The following is a 20197-nucleotide window of genomic DNA, read 5'->3' as shown; positions in this document are numbered from 1 at the left end:
TTCCAAGTATATTCATCATTTGAGATATATCATTCCCATGACAATGGGATCACAAAGCATCATGGTATAACAATGTTAGACCAGGCAGACAGAACGTCAGTAGTGTCAAACTGGCAAGTATATCATTTCACCAGAAATCAAGAGAGAAAATCTGAAGGTCAGAAATACAATATTTATAATACTGTCAGTAGATGGATGCATACTGAACACCTCATATCTAGATCCTTAAGAAGCTTATCAGAGGAATGTTTACAAAACACAAGAGCAGCTGTTACTGGAGTTTTCTCCGTTAGGTTGCAATATGCATGGATATTGAGCCCAGCATTCCCTAGTATATTCCCTAGAAACAGGAAAAATCTCAAGATATACTTTAATGGTACTGTTTGTCATGCAAGACACACACAAGCAGCAGTCAGCTATTACCCTCATTCCCAGTAATTCCAACTGGTACTACAAAACTGCCCTTTGGTACATCCCATGTCATCATTCACCCTCTACCTAATTATATTTAGAAGCCCCAGCATTTTTCCAACAGGCAACACTATTTCCTTGGAAATAAACTAACATGATTAGCATGGCTTCTGCCTTTGGAAGAGAGGAGAGAAGAATAAACTGAAACAACTCTGTATTGTCATCAGTTCGTACTGCAACAACTGACTTTGGCACTGTGCAAAGAAAATACCTGTGAGAATATTCACGGCTTTCCTTGAGTATCTCTGTGACAGTTGAACTGGAGATGCTAAAGCTATGGAAGAAAGGCTGACAAAAGCAAAAGCTAGTTCACAAGAAAAATGGAAAGAGAATGGACATAACCATACTAAATTCTGACTGTATTTAGTATATAACAATAGAAGACTCCTCCAGATTTGGTATGGGGAAGAATCTGTCAATGAATGTTTGTTCCTTCCATACCTTTCTTGTTATCATAAGATCATTTTACCTAGATCTAATTTCACTTAATACGATGCTGACAGAGAGGTTTGATGACATTACCATTACCTAAATGATAAACAAAACCAAACTAATAAAAAGGTACTAGAATAAAAGGTTATGCAATTGTTGAGTTTGTGTGACTCAAATGAGAAAAATTTAAAAGTACTTTTTGACATTTTTTTCTTTATAGTTCTTTCATTTAAAATTTATTATCATAAACATATTATCTCTTGAAATATCTTTTTGACACTCCCCAAATACTGCAGTCAGAATTAAAAAAAAAACCAAACTTATAGACCTCTTGGCTCTTAAGGTCTTTCTTATTTATTGAGATTTTATCATATTCTCTCTCTCGACTGTCATATAAACTCTGCTCATAAAATTTTATCTATGTCAGCAGGCTAAGGACACAAGACATGTAAAAGCTCTATTTATGAGTCCAAAAACCTTGAGAAACATTGCCTATTTATACAGCTTGTCTCCCCATCACCTCCTTTCTCATTTTCTTTATTTTTGTACCCTTCCACTCCTACATCCCCTCCCTTTGTCAAGCTCTTCAATTTTTCTATCCATCTTCTAAGCCTCCCTTCCCCTTTTGAATTCCTCTTTTCTTTTGTCTTTATTTAACAGGCTCAGAAGTTCATTTTTCCAACTTCAATATCAGGGCTCTGTTGACTGCAAGTAGGGAGAAGGTTTACTTATTTTTGGTCCAAACAACATCTGGATGCTGGCCAGCTGGCACATGCTCCACCCAATTCTTCTTACCCATAAAAGTGAACTACATGCTTCCCTGAACTCTTTGGGCTCCCCACAACCATCACTTTTTGCCTCCTTCCTTCCACATGCTCTGTTCATGACAATAAGCAATAAACACCTTGTCCAAACTCTCTATCTCAGATTCTGTTCCCAGATCTTCCCTCCTTCATATGACAATTGACTGGTTTCCCTGAGACTTTCTGCTGTCCTACAGAGAGGTCCTAGATTTTGCAGTGTCCTGTTCCCCCATCCAGTTATTTCCTTGTCCAGTTCTATCTCAATCATTCTAAGTAAATAGAAGAACTAAAGCTATGACCTTTGTGAATTCACCTGGTACAAGTTTTTGAATGAAACCTGCATGTCAGTAGCACAGAAACACTATATCATAACACTATACTGCAGCGCTATAATACCATGCTATACTACTATACTATATATTATACATGCACTATATATATAGTATGTACTATGTATACACTATAATACTGATGATACTACAACAGTGGTACACTAATGCTTCACTATTGTTTTGATGCGTCTCACTAAGTTCCCCAGCTCAGGAAGAGCACAGGAGAAATGCCATCCTTCTTCTCTGAACCCATATGTTAAGCAGGAAGAAATACCTCTTCAAAACAGAAGCAACTCTGTTTTCCATGACATACCTTACATTTCCTGTTAACAATGCATCCTAACAACAAATACTGCAGTTACGACTCCAAAGTCTATTGTGACTGAAGTTTTTCTGGTTCAAGCCGCTATCGATTCAGTGAACTTGAGTAATACTAGTTCACTGGGGAAATCAACATAACTGCTGCTTGGTAGTTGGATGTACTGTTCCAAAGGTTACAAGGGCTGTAAGGAGTAGAGTGGAAGTATGGGGCAAGTGGGGAATGGAGACATACCTCTGTGCCTATACCTCAAAGAAATGAATGGTATCCATAACACTTGAAATAAATGCACATCTTTGTCTATTTTTATTTAAATCTAGCCCTCTTTTGGAAGTCACACTGAGGCAGATTCCTTAGAAACATCATTTGGAATTTCCTCTAACTACAGTTAGCTGGAGTTGGCCAAGTTCATTGCAAAGACAGAGAACTCTGAACCTGAGAAGCAGATACAGCAAAAAACCCCCACCACTGGTTCTTATACTAACTTCATGGCAGTCTTCAACACCTACAGGGTCAACTTTTGTTGAGATCTTCCACTGTAAAATACCATGCAATGATGCATTAGTATGCCCACCGGGAGTTGAAGTATTAATTTGACATTTTTCCATTTATCTCCTATCAAGAGTCATGTGCATGGTGAAAGACCTACACATATCAACGTACAAGCCTCAAAGAAATCAATAGTGTTTCACTGAGAATTCATTATACTAACAAAATCCATCAAAAGAACATAAACAAAATAATTTAAAATAAGCATCAGCTGCAGCTTTTCAAATTTAAGCTGCCTGGAATGTTATTTAAATGATAAGGCAAGACACTGAAATAATATTGTTTTTCTGTTTCGAAATTTACTCACTAGATTTTAATGCATATAAATGTTGCCAGGCAGAAATCTGTTCATACACATTTTCCTATATTTTATCAGAATAGTCAACACACAGATGAATTTCAAAGAAGGAGAGGTTCTATAAAGAAATGATATAAAATGTAAGTGCAAACTATACAAACCAGCATATGAATCTAGAGGAATAGACAGCAAGTTCTGTCAAGGTGTTCAAAAGAATAAAAATCAAAAAAAGGCTCAGTTAAACTGCAAAGAATACTGAGTACTCGCAAAGAATATCACAACCAAGCACTACAGCATCAATTCCAGCCTTCAAAAAAAATCAAAGAGAATTTCTAATGAACAATGTCACTTTTGTAGCAGGTTGGGTTTTTATTACTGTTATATTTTATTGTACTAGTTAAAAACATGGATTTTTGAAAAGAAAAAGAAAACTAGGTGCAAAATTCAGGTTACAGACAAATACCTATGAGAATAAGTACATTTTTAATGCACAGTTAGATGTGAGAAAATCTTTCTAGAATAATGGCTGAATCTGTTGCTAGATTCAAAGATAAGGTCAAACTAACAATCAAAAGCCATACAAAAACATTTTAAAAGGCTGAGTGATAAGACAAAGAGCAACTGCCCTTAAGACAATGGGGTTTATGCTGTGTATTCAGCCTCTGTGACAAAACAAGCAAATAAAATACCTAGCATTTGGCAATAATTAAAATTCAGCTGAAATGACACACCTTAGTGGGAAAAAAAGAGAATAAATAACAAATATGAGAGAAAACTGAAGTATTTAATTAGTCTTCACAGAAAAGATTGTGACCAGATGCTTAATTTTGATAGCAGTTACAGCAGGATCAGAATATTTATTACCGATATTAACATGGATTAGAAAATTAAATAAGAATGGCATAATGAAATTCTCAATACAGATTATGTAAATAACTAGCTAAAGCATTATCCTTGAACTGAGTGCTACAAATTCAGCACATAATGTAGTTCAGTAAAATGACATTAGCTAAAGAAGAGCAAACATCCACGCTTTAAGATGAGGGAGGAAGACAGCGAACTACTGAACAGTCAGCCCAACTTCAAGTCTCACAAATATACTAAAGCAAATGTTGGGCCTCAATATAAATTGTTTCTTTAATAGTGCAGTAAAAACTGACTTGTCAGGAACAAACTGTGTCAAACCAGTCTCATTTCCTTCCTTGATATAATAGCTACCTAGTAGATAAGGGGCACAAAGGCTTTTTTTTTTTTTTTTAATCACTAAGGCTTTTGATGGGGTCCCATATAAAAATCATCACATGCGAACTAGAGAAATGTGATGACAGTACTGTATATTGTAAGTGCCTATCTGGCTCACATTGAGAAGATATCTGTGAATCACGTTCAAACTCAATGGCTATTTCAAGCAAGGTCCCATAGGAATTTGTTCTGGCCTTAATTGTATTCAGTATTTGTTAATAACATAGATGTTGAATAACAAGGATATTTCTAAAGTACATGGGGATATTGCTGACATGAAAGCACTTACCACAGGATAAAGAATAGTATACTGGGTCCAGTTTGGCCACCCTATTTTTCAGTTAAGATGCACCCAAACTGAAGAGTGTGCTGAGAATGAAAGGACTAAACAAGAGTTTCCTAAATCACTACTTATGAACAAACACTAATGAAACTTTCATCCTCAGGAAAGAGAGGATGTCCAAGACCAGCCCATCTGGTGCTTAGACAGCAATTATGCTTACAAATAGACACTTTCTCTTGCACCCTCCAGCAGTATAGCACAGAATTTATTAGAGTTCTTCCTCCTGCTGTGCCCCCCAAGGACATGGTGAACCTGATGCTTCCCCAAGGACACACAGTTAGAAAAAAATGGGTTACCAAACTGATTTCCAAGACTCAGCCAATTTGCCCTAGTTGTATTTGATCATGCCTCTTTGCTGAAGCCCTGCCTAGATCTCCTGAGGTCCCTTCCAGACCCTATGATTTCTGTTGATTCTGTTATTTTTATTTCCTGTTACATGAAAAAAAAAAAAAAAGACAAAACCAATCAGCAAAATTTTATCAAACGTCTAGGCAGATAGCTGTAAGTAAGCCTTCATTTTCCAACATTCTCTGTAGACTTATTCAGACCATGAGATTATTCTAGCTTTTTACTTTAAGAATGTTTTTCTCCCACCCACCATGAATGCCAAGCCTGTCAATCACACTAACAACAACAAAATACATATGGGACAGTTTAAGGAGGAAGACCAGACATGAGAAACTGCTCCTTTAACTTCTTCGGAATCAGCTCCAATATGTGTTCCTGAGAGAAGAAAAATGAGTATATGGTAAGTCATGTTCCTTTCATTATTTTTGTACAAAATGGGCAAAAAACCCCAGTGACGATGGTTCATATTTTATGTACAGTAATACTTCATTGAGTTATTTTGCTCAAGTATATTTTCCCGAGAGCAGTATTCCAGTGTTACATCCAGTAAAATAAGTTTCTTGCAGCTGCTACGGGTTTTTGCAAAGCAGAACTTGACTTTGAAAGTTTTGAAATAAGTTTAACACATTTAGTGTTTATGTTCATGAAAATGTATACTTGTACTTAGTAAGAACTGCAAGTGATATGATCTAGGAACCAGTTTTTATACTGCTTATTAATGATTTCTATGAAACCACAAATCGAGAACTTACTTTATGAAACTCCAAGGAGTTGTAGCCTGTAGAGACGTGCCCTTTATGTGGCTTGCACTGTTCGGACTGTAGGAAAAAAATACATTCAAATATATACTGTAACGATGTGTTAACTCTGCTTTATTTACAAGTTATGTATGAGAATGAATTTGTTTAGAAGTCAAATTACCTGGTGTACAAAATGCACACATTAAATAAGATTCCTCTGAAACAGTATGAATGAAAAGCTTTAATGTCTCCAGTTAGATACAAGTTTAAAATAACATATTACACTCTGCACATGTACCCGAACACATTTTTAAGTCTGCCAGTGTCCATTCCAGATCAAGAAGCTCCAGGGAATATTCAGTAGCGAGTGAGAATGACCTGCCCAAGGCTAATGCTGGTTCTCATTCAAGTGCCTACAATCTGCTTGAAAGTTATGTGTAGGCACCTGGACATTTGGAAAGAAACAGCATCTGTGGCCTGTCTTTATCTGGTGGACTCTGGAAGCCTCAATATTATGCTCAAGGATCCCCCCACTGTAGCCCGTACAGCCAGTGTGTGTTCAAGTGCACATATTTACTTGGATTGTCATGCAAGGTGATATACTGCATAGAGTAACTAGAAGTATGAGGGTACTAAGTAGAATTGGTAACCAAATCTGGGGTCCTTCTAGCCAGCAATTCTTGAAATAATCCCCCTGAGGGTAGTGGAAAGCAAGTGGAAGTGCATGATAATAGTCTCCATTTTTGTTGCGCACACCTGAGGAAAGAAAACTACGGCATCGATCAAGCCAGTATCAGTATTAGCATCAAGAGACTAGCTGCGGGATCCCAGATGAGCCTCCACACATCCCTGTTTTTTTAATTTTTTTTATTGTTGTAATCATTTCTAATCCGACTAAAACACAAATGGCAAAATATTTCTTGCAAGCTACAGTCCCTGTGGTTCAACCAACTCTGCTACAGCCCCTCTGGGAACACAAAACTGAACACGACCTTCCCAAATAGATCTCTGTCTCACGCAGTGGAGGGGGATGAACTGCATAAACGTTGGCCTCTTGAGAGTACTCTTCTGAAAACCCAGAGCACAAATTAAGGCAATGTCAACACAGGCGACGATAGGAGAATTAGCCAGACGTTAGTGCTGGGGGAGAGCAATCAGAGAGCAGCCAGGTGGGAGAAGACGGAGGCCTGGGCACAGCAAGGTGGGCGAGCTGGCAGGGCACGGCTTCAGCTCACGCTGCAGACTGCCAGGCAGTGTAAGAACATAACAGTGGAGGGCAGCAGGCAGCAAGGAGCAGCTCCTTGCATGCCAGTATTCCTGAAAAGGCTAGTGGTCTAACAGCAATCGTAAGAAGAAGAGCAGGCACTGCTGGCAGCACGCACTGAACTGCGGAATCCTTAAAGCACTATTTTTAATCTGCCTTTGAGATGTTCTGAGCTAGAACCACTTACACCTACTCAGTAACCAAACTCAGCCTGTACCGCAGAAATAACAGCATTGCTGTGCTTCACTTCTTTATTCATGTTTCACACCTGATGCCATCTGTTATTTTGTTGTTTCCCCTAAGCAATCATTAAACCTGTAACTCACACATGCCTCCTACCCAGCTGCTTCCCATCTCCACCATACATGAAGACCCTACTACTGACACAATTGCTCCTGCAGCTAGGCAAACAAAATTTCTGGAGGAATACATGCACCTCTCTCTTCTGGTCCTGCAGACAGTGGAAGAGAGTACTGCTGCCTCCCATCATCCAGGGAAATGTTGTCTCCCTTGGAACAACTCACAGCCAACACTATGAAACATTAAACACTATGAAACTCAACATAATTTTGCTTAGAGTGTGCCAGTCAGGCACTTGGAGATTATTCTGAGGAAGCCAAGTATAAGTTGCAAGGGCTTCTGTCTCAATTCTGCATTTCTGAAATTCCAGGAGTTGAGTTTTGCCAGACTCAATGTTCAGCAAATTCACAAGAGAGCCAAGAGTTAAGAGTATTCACTAGCAACAACTGGCCCGCCAGTCACTAACAGCAAAAATACACGCAGGAAAATTTGAAGGATAGCAGATGAGACATTTCAACCTAGCTGAAATTCATTTTAATCTTTGAACATGTGCCCCAGATCCATTTTGCACTGGGAAATAAAACAGGAAGAGTAATTGGAAAGCAGAATATAACATTCCTTGGTCTCCGGCCTTTTATGGAAGCTTTCATGTTTGTCCTGTTGTGGTGACTCAGAACTGCTGAGCAAAGTAAGCTGGGTTTGTTTCAGCAGCTGCAGCTGCATCTTTGCAATTTTATTGCCCATTCTATAAAGCAATGGCTCTCAGACATTTCCCCCTTGCTCCATTTTAGAACATGCACCCTGCCCCCTTCTTCAATTTAAGAATTGCATATGCCACTCCTCTCAAACTGGAAGCATATTCTGTGTTAGAGGTGAAGAGGCAGAGAAGTGCTGTGAGTGGGGCAGGGATGCAGCTTAGGGGAGATGGCTGGACAGGGACAGGGGCGCGAAGGGACAGAAGTGCCCGTCCTGAGCCTCCTTCAGCTCTGCTCCCTCTCGACTCCATCTGAGCCCCAGCATCCACTAAAAACATCTGTCTTCCTTCTCCTGCAGCCCAGGAGTGGTTCCTCGCTGTGCCTGCCCAGTCCATTGCACGTGTCCCTCCTTAAAGGATAACAGTCATGGCTCCAAATTTGGGAATCGTTGGTGTAATGTATGTGATATATATGCAGCGTATGTAGAAACCACACCCAGAGCAGTAAATCCCTGAGTTCAGAATGGGTGGAGACTGGGAGAATACTATGGAAGTCTTACATACTTGCCCTATTTTATACAGTTTCCTAGGTAGCTCACTTGTGACCACAGTCAGAAAAGAAGATGCTAGACCAGATGAGCTTATGGTCTGACTCAGTACAAGCATTTTATGTTAGCCCTACCTTTTGAAAAGATAACGTAGCACTGGAGTGAATTTATTGACAATTTGTTCTTTAGCAGTAATAATGACAGGGGAAAAAAACCCCAAACAACAAACACACACATCCCCCAAAAAACCAAAACTTTAGATCACACATCACTTTAGACTAATTGAGTGATTTATTTAAGCCCGTAAGTATGATGCCCAGACTTGACGTAAACAATGAGATTATACAATGTGACAATATGGAAGTAAAATTTCTGCAACTGAGCTCTTTTTTTTTCTGTCTAAACACCACAGCACAATATGCCAAAACCCACAAGCACGTCAAATGTAATCTGAAAGCAGATCCAAGCAACTGGATCAGGGAGTTCAAGGTAGGCCAGAGACAACTATCACCAATATGAAAAATAGTTTGCATATTTAAACCTCTAATGCTGATGACTCAGAAATATTTTATACACTGATTTTCAGCAGAATTTGTTTAACTGATTTCAGTAATGGCAGATATTTGCATATGTTGATATAATAACTACAGTTTCCTTATACTGGAAAGGGTCACTCATAGAAGAATATTGGTACGCCCCTTCACAGGCATTCACTTTAAGTGAGCAAACAGGAAAAAAGTTGCAAAAAGGACTTCCTCTTAGGATTTCTACAGCAGTTCAGTAAAGAACAGTGAAGCAACAGTTCAGTGTTACTCATATAGATCAAGTCTTTCTCACTGGATAGCAACATGGCTACAAAACTACCAGCTCAAGAAGAATTTGAGAACTGGACGCCTTTTCAAGTTGCAGATCTCCTAAGACAGGTACTGAATGTATATGTAAAACTTTAGACAGTCCAGTCTGTGTTCAGCTAGCAGAAACTTACTGGATTTATCTTTGAAAAACAGGTATCTTATCCTAAATCTAGCACAGATATTCAAAAGTTCTGAAAATGTTTGCTCACAGGGCTATTTCTTATAATAGAAAAGGTATTTCATGCCCCAATTTATTTCCTGCTGGGAAGAAATAACCGTTTCAGTGAAAGTGGGTCTAGATTTTATATTTTAATATCACTTTAAAATTTACAGCTTCTCCATTAGAATCTACTGTTCATCTTTTCTTCTCAATGCATATATACCCACAGTAGTCACTAGATGTTGCTTAAGTTTAAGGTACTTGAATTTATTTTTTTTTAATTATTCCTTTGTCTGCTTGTATGTTTCCTAGTTCTGCAATGTCCTTTCTAGTATATGTAAAATAACCTCAGTTGCACAAAATATTCCAAGCTTGTCTTCAGACATCCTTTCACTACTTGAATAATCTCCTCCAAGACATATAAAATATATCCTCCATAATATATCCTTTTCTTGCTATCAGATTTTTCCTTGTAACTTACTGAATACCATGACCCAGGTTTTAGACTTCTACCTGTAGCTTGCTTACACAGTGAAGTCCATTTACTGCATTTTGATATATAGTCTTATTTTACATTCCTCTGGGGTTTTTTTAATGCAAGTTTCTCTATATAATTTTACATATAGGATTTTTCTGTCTTGTGTTCATTCTACTTCTAACTGTAGAAGCACCAATCATTTCCAGTACCTGCTTTACACCAACAGTGAGAATTTATTGTCATTAAGGTTTCTCGTCCTTTTCAATTGAAGGAGCATACAGTCTTTCAAGGAAATTAATAGTGTTATGAAGTGTTTCTACAAGAGTTTCATTCGTAGCGATGTAAAAAGTAGGCCAAAGTTTAAAATGTTCGTTTTGCATTATTATTTTCCCATTTTGCCTTGTGCATAAGTACATATGCTCATTCATCTACAATTTAAAAAAACAACAACACACAAACAGTTTTACAATGCAGATGTATCACAGGTGGACCTTTGTCCCCACATTGAGAAAGCTAACCTGTGCCATGGAATTAATTCACACCATAATGATAATGTATCATTATTATGTGAACTTATTACAGTGAACAGCTACTCAGAGGATTAATTAGCGCAAAGCCTTTCAAGCTTAAAGGAAATCAGACTAATTAATAGAAGATATAATGATTTTAATGTACCCTGCAATTCTACAGCAAAATACAAGACAGAAAATTAATAACAATTGTTCAACAACTCAGAGGCTTCCAGGGAAATTTCAGCAGGCACACTGTAACTACTGGCTTTGTACTTGTTAGGAGAGAGTCTTCCAACTTTATAAAAAGCTGTTAATGCCTATGCTTACACTCGCATCACTGATTAAAGCAGCTAAGTGATCTAATTACTAAGTATAACCAACATTAAGTGCTTGGCCACTCTGCGTATCAAAGACTAGCACTGGGGAGTAGCAGCCATTTGCCTGTGGCCACCATGTACAGAGCGGCTCAGCTCCCGCTACCAGCACTCCAGATACTACCTTCACTTCCACAGGCAGCCAATGTGCCGGGGGCTGTGCTGGATCTCCCCCTGAGACTGGGCATACATATGCATGAACCCTAAAATAATGCTGTTAAGGTTGCAGAAACAAGCACTCAAATGGGCCAGAACTGGGATTACCTGAATTTTCCCCCTTTTACATACACATCATGATAGTCTGTAATTGCTTCTTCATGTACTACCTTTTCCATTCACAAAACCCTGCCTCTTTCAATGCAGAGAAACCAGTATGTTTGTGCACTACTCTGGACTGTTACAGAAATTGTAAGGTGCACAAGGCCAGGGCTTGCTGAAAAAGAGAGAATGAATTCATGGTAATGTTGATTTATTTCTGCCACGAAATATCAGATTCTGTCACTGCCCCAGCTCAGCATTTTTACCTGAACCCATGCAAGTCACCCAGAAAAAAACATGACATTTCCTGAGTGCTTGACTTGAAATTCCAGGCTCTGATTTGCAGAAGTGGCAGAGCTGAGAGTTGCAATCACAGTGGCAGCTCTGCTCAGAAGGTAAAAATGCCAAAACATTGAATATGCAAATATGCATGTATATCTCTCAGATCCTAAATAGCTATAGTTAGGCATCCAAAACCACTGGATACTGTACGAGTTTTATTTCTCATGCACCTCAATTCCCCTTACTAATAGAGTTTTCATCTCACAGGGTCGTCTTAGAAAAAGCAGTTAATTAATGTTTCTGGAGCAGTCTGACAATAAAAAGACTGCTGAGCACTGAGCAGAATGCAATATATCTAACAGCGGTTCAGGAATGTCACATCAGCTTTTATGTGCTGTGACTAAGGCTGGGTCTTCTAGAAGAAGTACACTGAGGTTGGTGCATAATATATATGTACAAGGCGTATGTACATATGTACAGTGCAATTTTAGCATTTCCTTAATGCTAACAGTCTTAATGATGTTTCCAAAAATAGATTTTTGTGTGTAACAGAAGTTATTAACTAGCCATTCTGCAAAGTGTTTCCAGCATCATGAAAGTCATTTTGTATAAAATCAATAACTTCACTACTAAAAAATAATTAACCCTACTGATTTTGCTTTTTTTCCTCATAAATAAGTGAAGGTAATAATGGAAACCTGTTAGACATGTGCATGTACTTCCCTGTTATCTTGCACCTACACTGTAACTGCAACAACACTGAGATATTCCACGTTGCATTCAGAGTTTATCTGCTTGGTCTCCATTTGCCTTGGAGTCTAGTCCCTCTGCTTGGTACTGATCTTAGTGCTATGAAGTTAATGTACTTGTAAGAAAATGAAAGCTTCCATGGTTATCACTAAACACCAGTGCGGTGGGTTGACCCTGGCTGGGTGCCAGGTGCCCACCAAAGCCACTCTATCACTCCCCCTCCTCAGCTGGACAGGGGGAGAAAATATAACAAAAGGCTCGTGGGTCAAGATAAGGACAGTTTAATAAAGTGAAAGCAAAGGTCGCGCATGAAAGCAAAGAAAAACAGATGATGTTATTCTCTACTTCCCATCAGCAGGCGATGTCTGGCCACTTGCTGAGAAGCAGGGCTTCAGTACGCGTAGTGGTTGCTCCGGAAGACAAAAATGCCCCCCTTCCATCTCCCTTTACTTAGCTTTTATATCTAAGCTGACATCATATGGTATGGAATATCTGTTTGGTTAGTTTAGGTCAGCTGTCCTGGTTATGTCCCCTCCCAAGATCTTGCCCAGCCCCAGCATGCCGTTGGGGGAGCAAAAATGTTGGAGAGACAGCCTTGATGCTGTGCCAGCAGTAGCCAAAGCACTGGTGCGTTATCAACACCTTTCTAGCTACTGATGCAGAGCACAGCACTACAAGGGCTGCTATGGGGACAATTAACTCCATCTCAGACAGACCCAATAAGTAATGAGACATCTGCTTGTCTAGCAAGATAACCAGGTAAAAAGATCAAATTTTCCCTTACACTAAAGTTACATACTTGATTAACATCATAAGGCAAAGCACAAAAGCAGCTCATCAGAGCCAGTAACTGGAGACAGAGCCAATAACTAGATATAGATGGGCAAAAGCCAAGAGGAGGAAGTGTACGTTACCTTGATTCTTTACCTCTCCATCACCAGTGCAACTGATGGCAAATTAACACATCCCACAACCAACCATTGATCCAACACCCACGCCAACCGTCTCATTTGAATTGTGATCTATTCTGCACTGCAAACAAGCAGCACTCTCCCAATCATAGTATAAAAGAACAATTTATAGACTCAAGCATATTCGCTTACAGGCCAAACATACTGTCTGAATATATGTCTAAATATGAAATTTGCATAACAAAAAAGTAGATAAAATACACTTTGAATGTTTTTAAGCATGATCAGTTTTAAGTATTCTAGAAATAAAGAATTATATTAGAAAAGCCACATAAATATTTCTATGAGAATAATTTATTTTCACTAGTATTTCTCTGTTAGTGTCTGAGTTGGTCATTACTGCTAAGGAAATTTACAGTTATGCATTACAAATACTAAAACTCATTTCAGGAGTGGTACATTCTTAAATAAAAGATTTCTAAATTTTTTCCCACTTTCCATGCATAACTGTAATTTCTTTGAAAAGCCAGGCTAAACCATCTAAGACACAGTGAGATTTTTAGGACATTTTCAGCCGTGCTCCGTTTCTTACTACTTTTTAATAAAGAGAATCCAATGTGTCCACTTTTTTCCCAAATTACTATTTAGTTTCTGTCATAAAGCGATACTACTTCTGGACATTCCTGTTTCATTTTAATTTATAATCAACACCAACTTTCTTAAAAAACGCCACCACCGCAACCATGTTACAGAAAAGAAATCCTGTTTCTGAACTTGAATTCTTTACAGCAATGGCCCTCTATCACAGGAACTGCAAGACACACTTAGCCCAAACATCTACTGCTGAAGCCAAGCAGCAGCCAGTGCATAGAGAGCTTGGTAAACAGGCATGTAACGACAGACCTTTCTCTTAGATAGCCTTCATTTTCCAGCAGTCAGTGATATAGCCATTTCCTGAGGTGACTGCACAGCTACTGATGGACTTTTTTCTCAAGCTACCTTTTAACCTCTTTCTAATGCTGGCCTCCTCTTACCCCATAGCAATTAAAGTTCCACAGTGTATTTCCGTTGGGCTCCTTGTTCCATGTATCTTATATTTGCTGCTTCATAATTTCATCTGGTCTACTCCATTCACAATTTTATCAGCCCTTGTGCCCTGTAATCTTTCTTCCTAAGGAAGAGGTGATACTGTGTCTTATCTCTTATGTGGAAGTCACTACCTATTTCTAAGCATTATAGTTATTCTGTCCAATATTCTTTTTCTAATTATATATGTCAAATAGTATAAAGATTTCCACAACCCCAAGTATTTAAGCATGGAAATATTAATTAGTTTGTTTACAAATGTCAAGTTTCATACTATTGTAATAATTCTATTTTTTCTCACCTCAGTTTGGCATGCCTGAATCTGCTGTGGTTGTAGAAAAACTGGGCATGAATGGATCTCATTTCTTGGTAAGCAAATTATTTCATCAGAGCTATCATTCAAGCATATTTCAGCATGAGGCTTGTATTCCTTACAGTGCCAGGAAATAATCTGACATTGTTCTTCTTTGTACACCCTTCATCGATTGCTCTGATGTCCCATTTTAGTGGGTTGATTTACATCTCTGACTCGAGGAACTCTGCTGCACAATAGAAATCCCAGCCAGCCCTCCTCCCCCTCCAGAGAAAGTGCAGATACGTAGAATCAGCCATTAACATAAAACTGTGGCAGGGAATGTCTCATGAAATATGACTTAGAGAGGTTTGGGGTTTTTTTTAAGAATATAGATATTTTAAAGCCATTGTTCATGTAAAAGATTCTTCATAAAACTTGTATGATTAAGAACATTTACTAGTACAGAATTCTACATGAATTTTACAATAAAAGTTTACAGATACCATAAACATGTCTGAAAAAAATCCGGTAACTTCCTTTGTTGACCTCTGTAGAATTTTTTGCATAAGAGCGTGGTTAATTGATTTTAACTAATTAGAAGAGAAGAATAGAATAACTCCTTGAACTGGGGCAATTCCTCCACCACTAATTCCATTTGTGTAGCTATTGAAGTAAAAGACCTCTAAGATCTATTTTAAAGGTAAAATAATTGTTATAATGTATTTAGGCACTGCAGAGAAATTATGTTTGCTTGGCACTTCATTGCTCAACAAAACTGTTTCCTGGATGCATCAGGAGTTGTATCTGCAGTTTGTGTTAACAAGGGCTTCAACCCTGCAAAGTGATTCATTAGACCACAGCTACTTAGGTGCATGCACGTTCAAAACTGCATGGCCACAGAATGAAATTGGGGTTTACTAACAATTCATGCTAGTATAATAGGGCTAACAAAGCTGTCAAATAGAGACTGATTCCTGTCCCATCCATGCAGTATACACTGAATCCCTAAAGGTACTGTAATCTCGACTGCTGGATGAGAAGGAGTGAAGTTAAAGCTAAGTGTAAATGTGTTGGCTTCTTGTGCCTGCTGCAAGTAAAGCTGTACAGCAGCAGTGGAAAAGGCCATGGGAAATATTTTCAGACATTAGTGGTAACCTAATCAAAACACAAGTGAGAAAAGCAAAAGGAACAATGGATGATCTTTGGTGATGGTCTGCAATATAAAAGCAGTATGATTAAAAATGAAAGCATTTGCTAGTGTGTTCTATGTACTCTCTTTAACACATCTTTAAAGATTATTTTGCACTGCAGAAAACATGGCAGTATATGTGTGATACAATGAGCAACATCCATTTTTGATGGCATTGTAGAGAAAATGAGACAGGTCTCGCATAGCGGTAGTAACCTTCCTACAGCTTTCATGTGTTCTTTAATTGAATTGTTCAGTAGCATTGTCAATGTGATAAATCTGTAATAAGGTATGCTTGAAACAGAATTAATTATGACAATAGTAAAAAAATAACAATTCAAGAACCTGTATTTTGCTATCATTAACAGCAATATTTGAGTAACTACAAGATGCTGTCCTCCTATGTACAAGCTAGTATGTATATTAATTTGTAAGTAATTAAATCAGTAGCCCACTTTTTTATTCCAAGCTCCTAGCCTACTGTACAGGAAACTTATACTATTCCAGGAATGAAAAGTTCCTTCTCTGTTACAAGGTGTCTGATTTAGAAAGCACACCTTAGTAGATCCACCTTAACAATGTATGATGGAGTAACCAGATAGCTAAGGTACACACTTCCACTCTGAAAACCTAAGTTTCTGTCTACACCACTTAAAGCGTGATTCCCTAACTGGATCTACTGGTTTGTGTAGAGCGGTCTGGAAATCCAAAATTCCAAAATACTGATACTCTTATTGTGTCTGATTATTACCTTTGGCAAGAACCTTAAGTTTTGTGCCTCAGTTTATCATTCAGTTATAAGGGGCATATGGTTTACTTCACTACACTCTGCAAAGTCTTAGCAGAAGTTCAATATCACCTTTGGACATTGAGCTAAAAGTCAATACAGAAAAGCTGCCCATCTATCACTAGACAGCAGAGAACAAAAACCAACCAAACAAACAAACCCCATAAAACAGAAAACACTTGAACAAGCCTGATGCCATCTACTAAATAGTAGTGGCAGGTTTACTTTCACATACTAGTAATTTTTAAAAAGCAACTACAAGATTGCCGTTATACATGTGTGCATAGAGACACTATGCACATGTGTAGATCTCATGATATATGTGCAGCGTTTCTATGTGCCTACCCGATGTTAGATGGATATTTAGATACAGATCAGGTTTTGCTATGAGATCTGTTAGGTATCATGGGACAGAAAATTCCTTCTAGTCTGGCAGATAAAGAAGAAAGCAACTCTCTGCCGTGTCTTCCATGCAAATTTAGTGAACTTTCCCCCAGCGCACATTTGGAGAGGCACAATTTTCTGTTACCCTTGCACACTCTGAAAACTGTCTTCCATCCATGGGTGTTGCTGCAGAAAGCAGGTAAGAGTGCCTGCGAGGGCTGAGAGGACAGCCCGAGCAGAGCCAACTCGATCCCTACCTGCAGCCCTTCACAGTTCTCAGGCAAGCCCTTCTCACCATAAAACTCCTCAGGCCTCCCCCAAGCTTCTGCCATGGCTCCGACACCTTAAGCATATGCAGCACAGGCTTTTTGTATTAGTGAGATATGCCAAAATTCAGAGAGGCCACGGGGTGGGCAGCGCGCTGGCCCGCTGGTGGGCCTCGCTGGCAGGGACATTTCCTGGAAAGCAATGCATGCAGCCAGCGTGCTGCATGTTATCGCAGGACAGAGCCACCAACACACCAGATGTGCCTCTGCTTCCTGTTGGTTTCAGCGAGGACGCTCGTCTTTTTAATTTTTGCAAAGAAAGAATGTTGTCAAAAGTTGGGGAAATGCTGCAGAAAGTAATTATCCTAAAGCTCACCACTTAACTAACACAAAACTTCTTCAGGGGCCTTCCTGCACAACACATTCTTCATGTCTAATGCAAATTACATTTTATTTGAAAGTGAATCAGCTGGATTTATCAATACGAAGGCCTTTTTGAAGTTCAAAATGTTAAAAGTTGAGTCATGCAGGCACTGTAGCCACATAATCGGTGGTAAATTGGCCACACCACCTTAAATCAATCTTGACTGGTTTCAGAATAGAAATAATCAACATTTATATGGTGGTTTCTTTGATTATTTCTTGTCTTTGAGTGGCTAAAAGACAATCACTTTTATAGCAATGTTATATTCTGTTTTATAAACATACTGAGTATCAAACTGAACTTTTATAGGAAACAAAATTACATGCATTTTATAAAAATTTAGAAGTAATAGCTCTTCCTTTACACTTCTGTAGAATCTGAAAACACAAAAGGGTGGTATATTAGATCTGAAGCGTACCGTGCAGTTTCATTTTTTATCAATAGTACTATACTTGTGATAGTTATTCAATATGCAGGTCACATCTGAACGATGCTAATCTAGTCCTAATGTGCAAATCGGCATTTAGCCACAGCTGCGTTGCACGGAGCATATTATATTCTCCCGTGCTTTTTAATGTCTGAACTTGCTACACTGTACTCTGTTTTTCAGTTCCCTCTAAGAGTAGATTGCTTGTTTGATGTTTTTTTTAAATTCTGTTTTGAATTCCCAGTGAGAGATTGAAAAAGATATAAAAACCAGTGAATTTTTACTTTACCTTCAGAACTGAAAAAAGGTAGACTTTCTTATTGGATTTGTATATAGAAATTTACTAAAAGAAATCTCAAACATGGCAAAATGGTCAGACATTAATTGTAACAACTTTTGTGTATTTCTCCTCTTTGTTGCTATTTCAAAATGTGTTTTGAATCGCATGGCTGGAATATGAGTGCCTTGGAGAAAACCAGTCCCATTTTCTCCACTGATACACAAGTGGGGTTTTTTGAGCAATGTTTAGAGAATGAAACCTGTTCTTCCTGTGGGAGATTCATGCCTCCCTGCCAGTGCAAAACACTGCCAAAGCTTGCCAGGTTCAACTCACCGAGGCTGTACTTTGACATCCATTTATGTCAGCACTGCTACTGAGAAAAAGTAGCTATCATCTCACTTGGGTACTCCTTCCCATCCCTGCAATGCAGGAGCAGCAGACAGGAAAGGACAGGAACCACATCTCCTTTCTCCAGTGACCACGACAACCGAACACACCACACCTAGAGCTCCTCTGTTGCGATGTGAATGATGCAGAGTCCCACAAGACCAAAATCACTTCCCCAGTTTCAGCTAAGAGAGTGTTTCCCAATATTGCAAATGGTATTTTAGCAACATGGGGTAGAGGAATAGGTGGAAGGACAGATTAAAATTGGTTTTTGCTGCTTGGATATCTGTTAGGAAAGAACTAACCAGCAAAAGGTTCTGTTCAGTTGGATCTGACATCCATCCCTGTATACTTAGTTTTACAAATAAAATTTGGACCATGAATACCTTGAGTTTCCAGAAGAAAAAAAATGTTTTCTAAGTCCTACATAAACAACAGAAATAATAAAATTAAACAACATAAGTTAGAAACTCAAAGAACAGAAGCAAGAAGCTTGCTAACCACGTCTTTATAACCTATTGCCTCTGGGAAAGGGCCAAAAAACTCTTGCAGTGTTTTGCCCAGGTATCAAGCAAGCATCGAAAGCTTGCATATGGGTGAAGTCCAGAAAAACGTAGCGCAAGTTGCAGGTACTGTTGAGTCATACTCTCAGGCTGGCCGTTGACTGCTAAATGGCACAATTCCATAGTCAGGGTTTAATAGTATACCGCTTATTTCAGAAAGCCATAAAAAAAGCTTTTTACAGTCACACAAAACCTCAGTACTAACATTTTAGGGTATCCACGTGTTTTGTGTGAGTAGAAGCGACAGAGGCATTGTTTGTCCTGCCTTTGGCAAGCACACAAGGTCCCCACAACAAAACCCAACGATTGTTCACCGCGGAAAAGTGATGTTACAAAAATACGTATTTTCAGCTGCAAAAGATGATTAGGCCACATAACTGCATTAATTTAATTGCCTTTTTTCACAATTTCTATTCCTCTGACATTCCTTTCTCCTATTCACATTTATCTCCCATTTGACACAGAGACCCTCTCCTTTCCCCAATACACTTTGCAGGGACTGAGCCCCTCTTTGCCCCCTCCCCTTTGCTCATCCTTGCCTTAGGTGCCGTCCAACACCTAATGCTTTGCTTCTGCTTGGCTTTTGGCCAGGGTCCTCCTTCCCTTTTCTCCTCAGTTAGGTCCTATTGTTCATGAAAGGAAATTTCTCCTGCTGACATTTCTCATTGATTTGCAGTCCTATGGGCTTTCCTTATTTCCATCCTTCTCAGCTGTAGAGGTTTCCCATCAGAGGCAGCTGAGCTGGCTCATATATGAAAAGTATTTTTTCAGAAACACCTTCATTTCCAGGTATTTCTACAGGCTCTGGGCTCACTTTCTTGATGAAGAGCCTTGATAGTGGTAAGAG

General features: G+C 38.8%; 1 protein-coding gene across 3 annotated transcripts in view; it reads left to right on the top strand.

Moving 5' to 3' along the window:
* The first annotated feature begins 5254 nt into the window (after window positions 1–5254).
* The window catches only part of BLNK (B cell linker), a 106781-nt gene continuing 91838 nt past the window's right edge, over window positions 5255–20197 (top strand). For 2 of the 3 annotated variants that reach the window (XM_069796682.1, XM_069796681.1), the window contains exons 1-2: window positions 9461–9606; window positions 14655–14717. In XM_069796682.1, coding sequence (XP_069652783.1) covers window positions 9532–9606; window positions 14655–14717 — 138 coding nt within the window. In that variant the 5' untranslated portion in view covers window positions 9461–9531. Of the gene's footprint in view, window positions 5538–9095; window positions 9173–9460; window positions 9607–14654; window positions 14718–20197 lie in introns of those variants that run through there. The other variant, XM_069796683.1, reaches the window with a different exon arrangement.

The sequence above is a fragment of the Haliaeetus albicilla genome, chromosome 11 (genome assembly GCF_947461875.1).
Source record: "Haliaeetus albicilla chromosome 11, bHalAlb1.1, whole genome shotgun sequence".
Classification (NCBI taxonomy): Eukaryota; Metazoa; Chordata; class Aves; order Accipitriformes; family Accipitridae; genus Haliaeetus; species Haliaeetus albicilla.
This window is presented reverse-complemented; position numbering and strand designations above follow the sequence as displayed.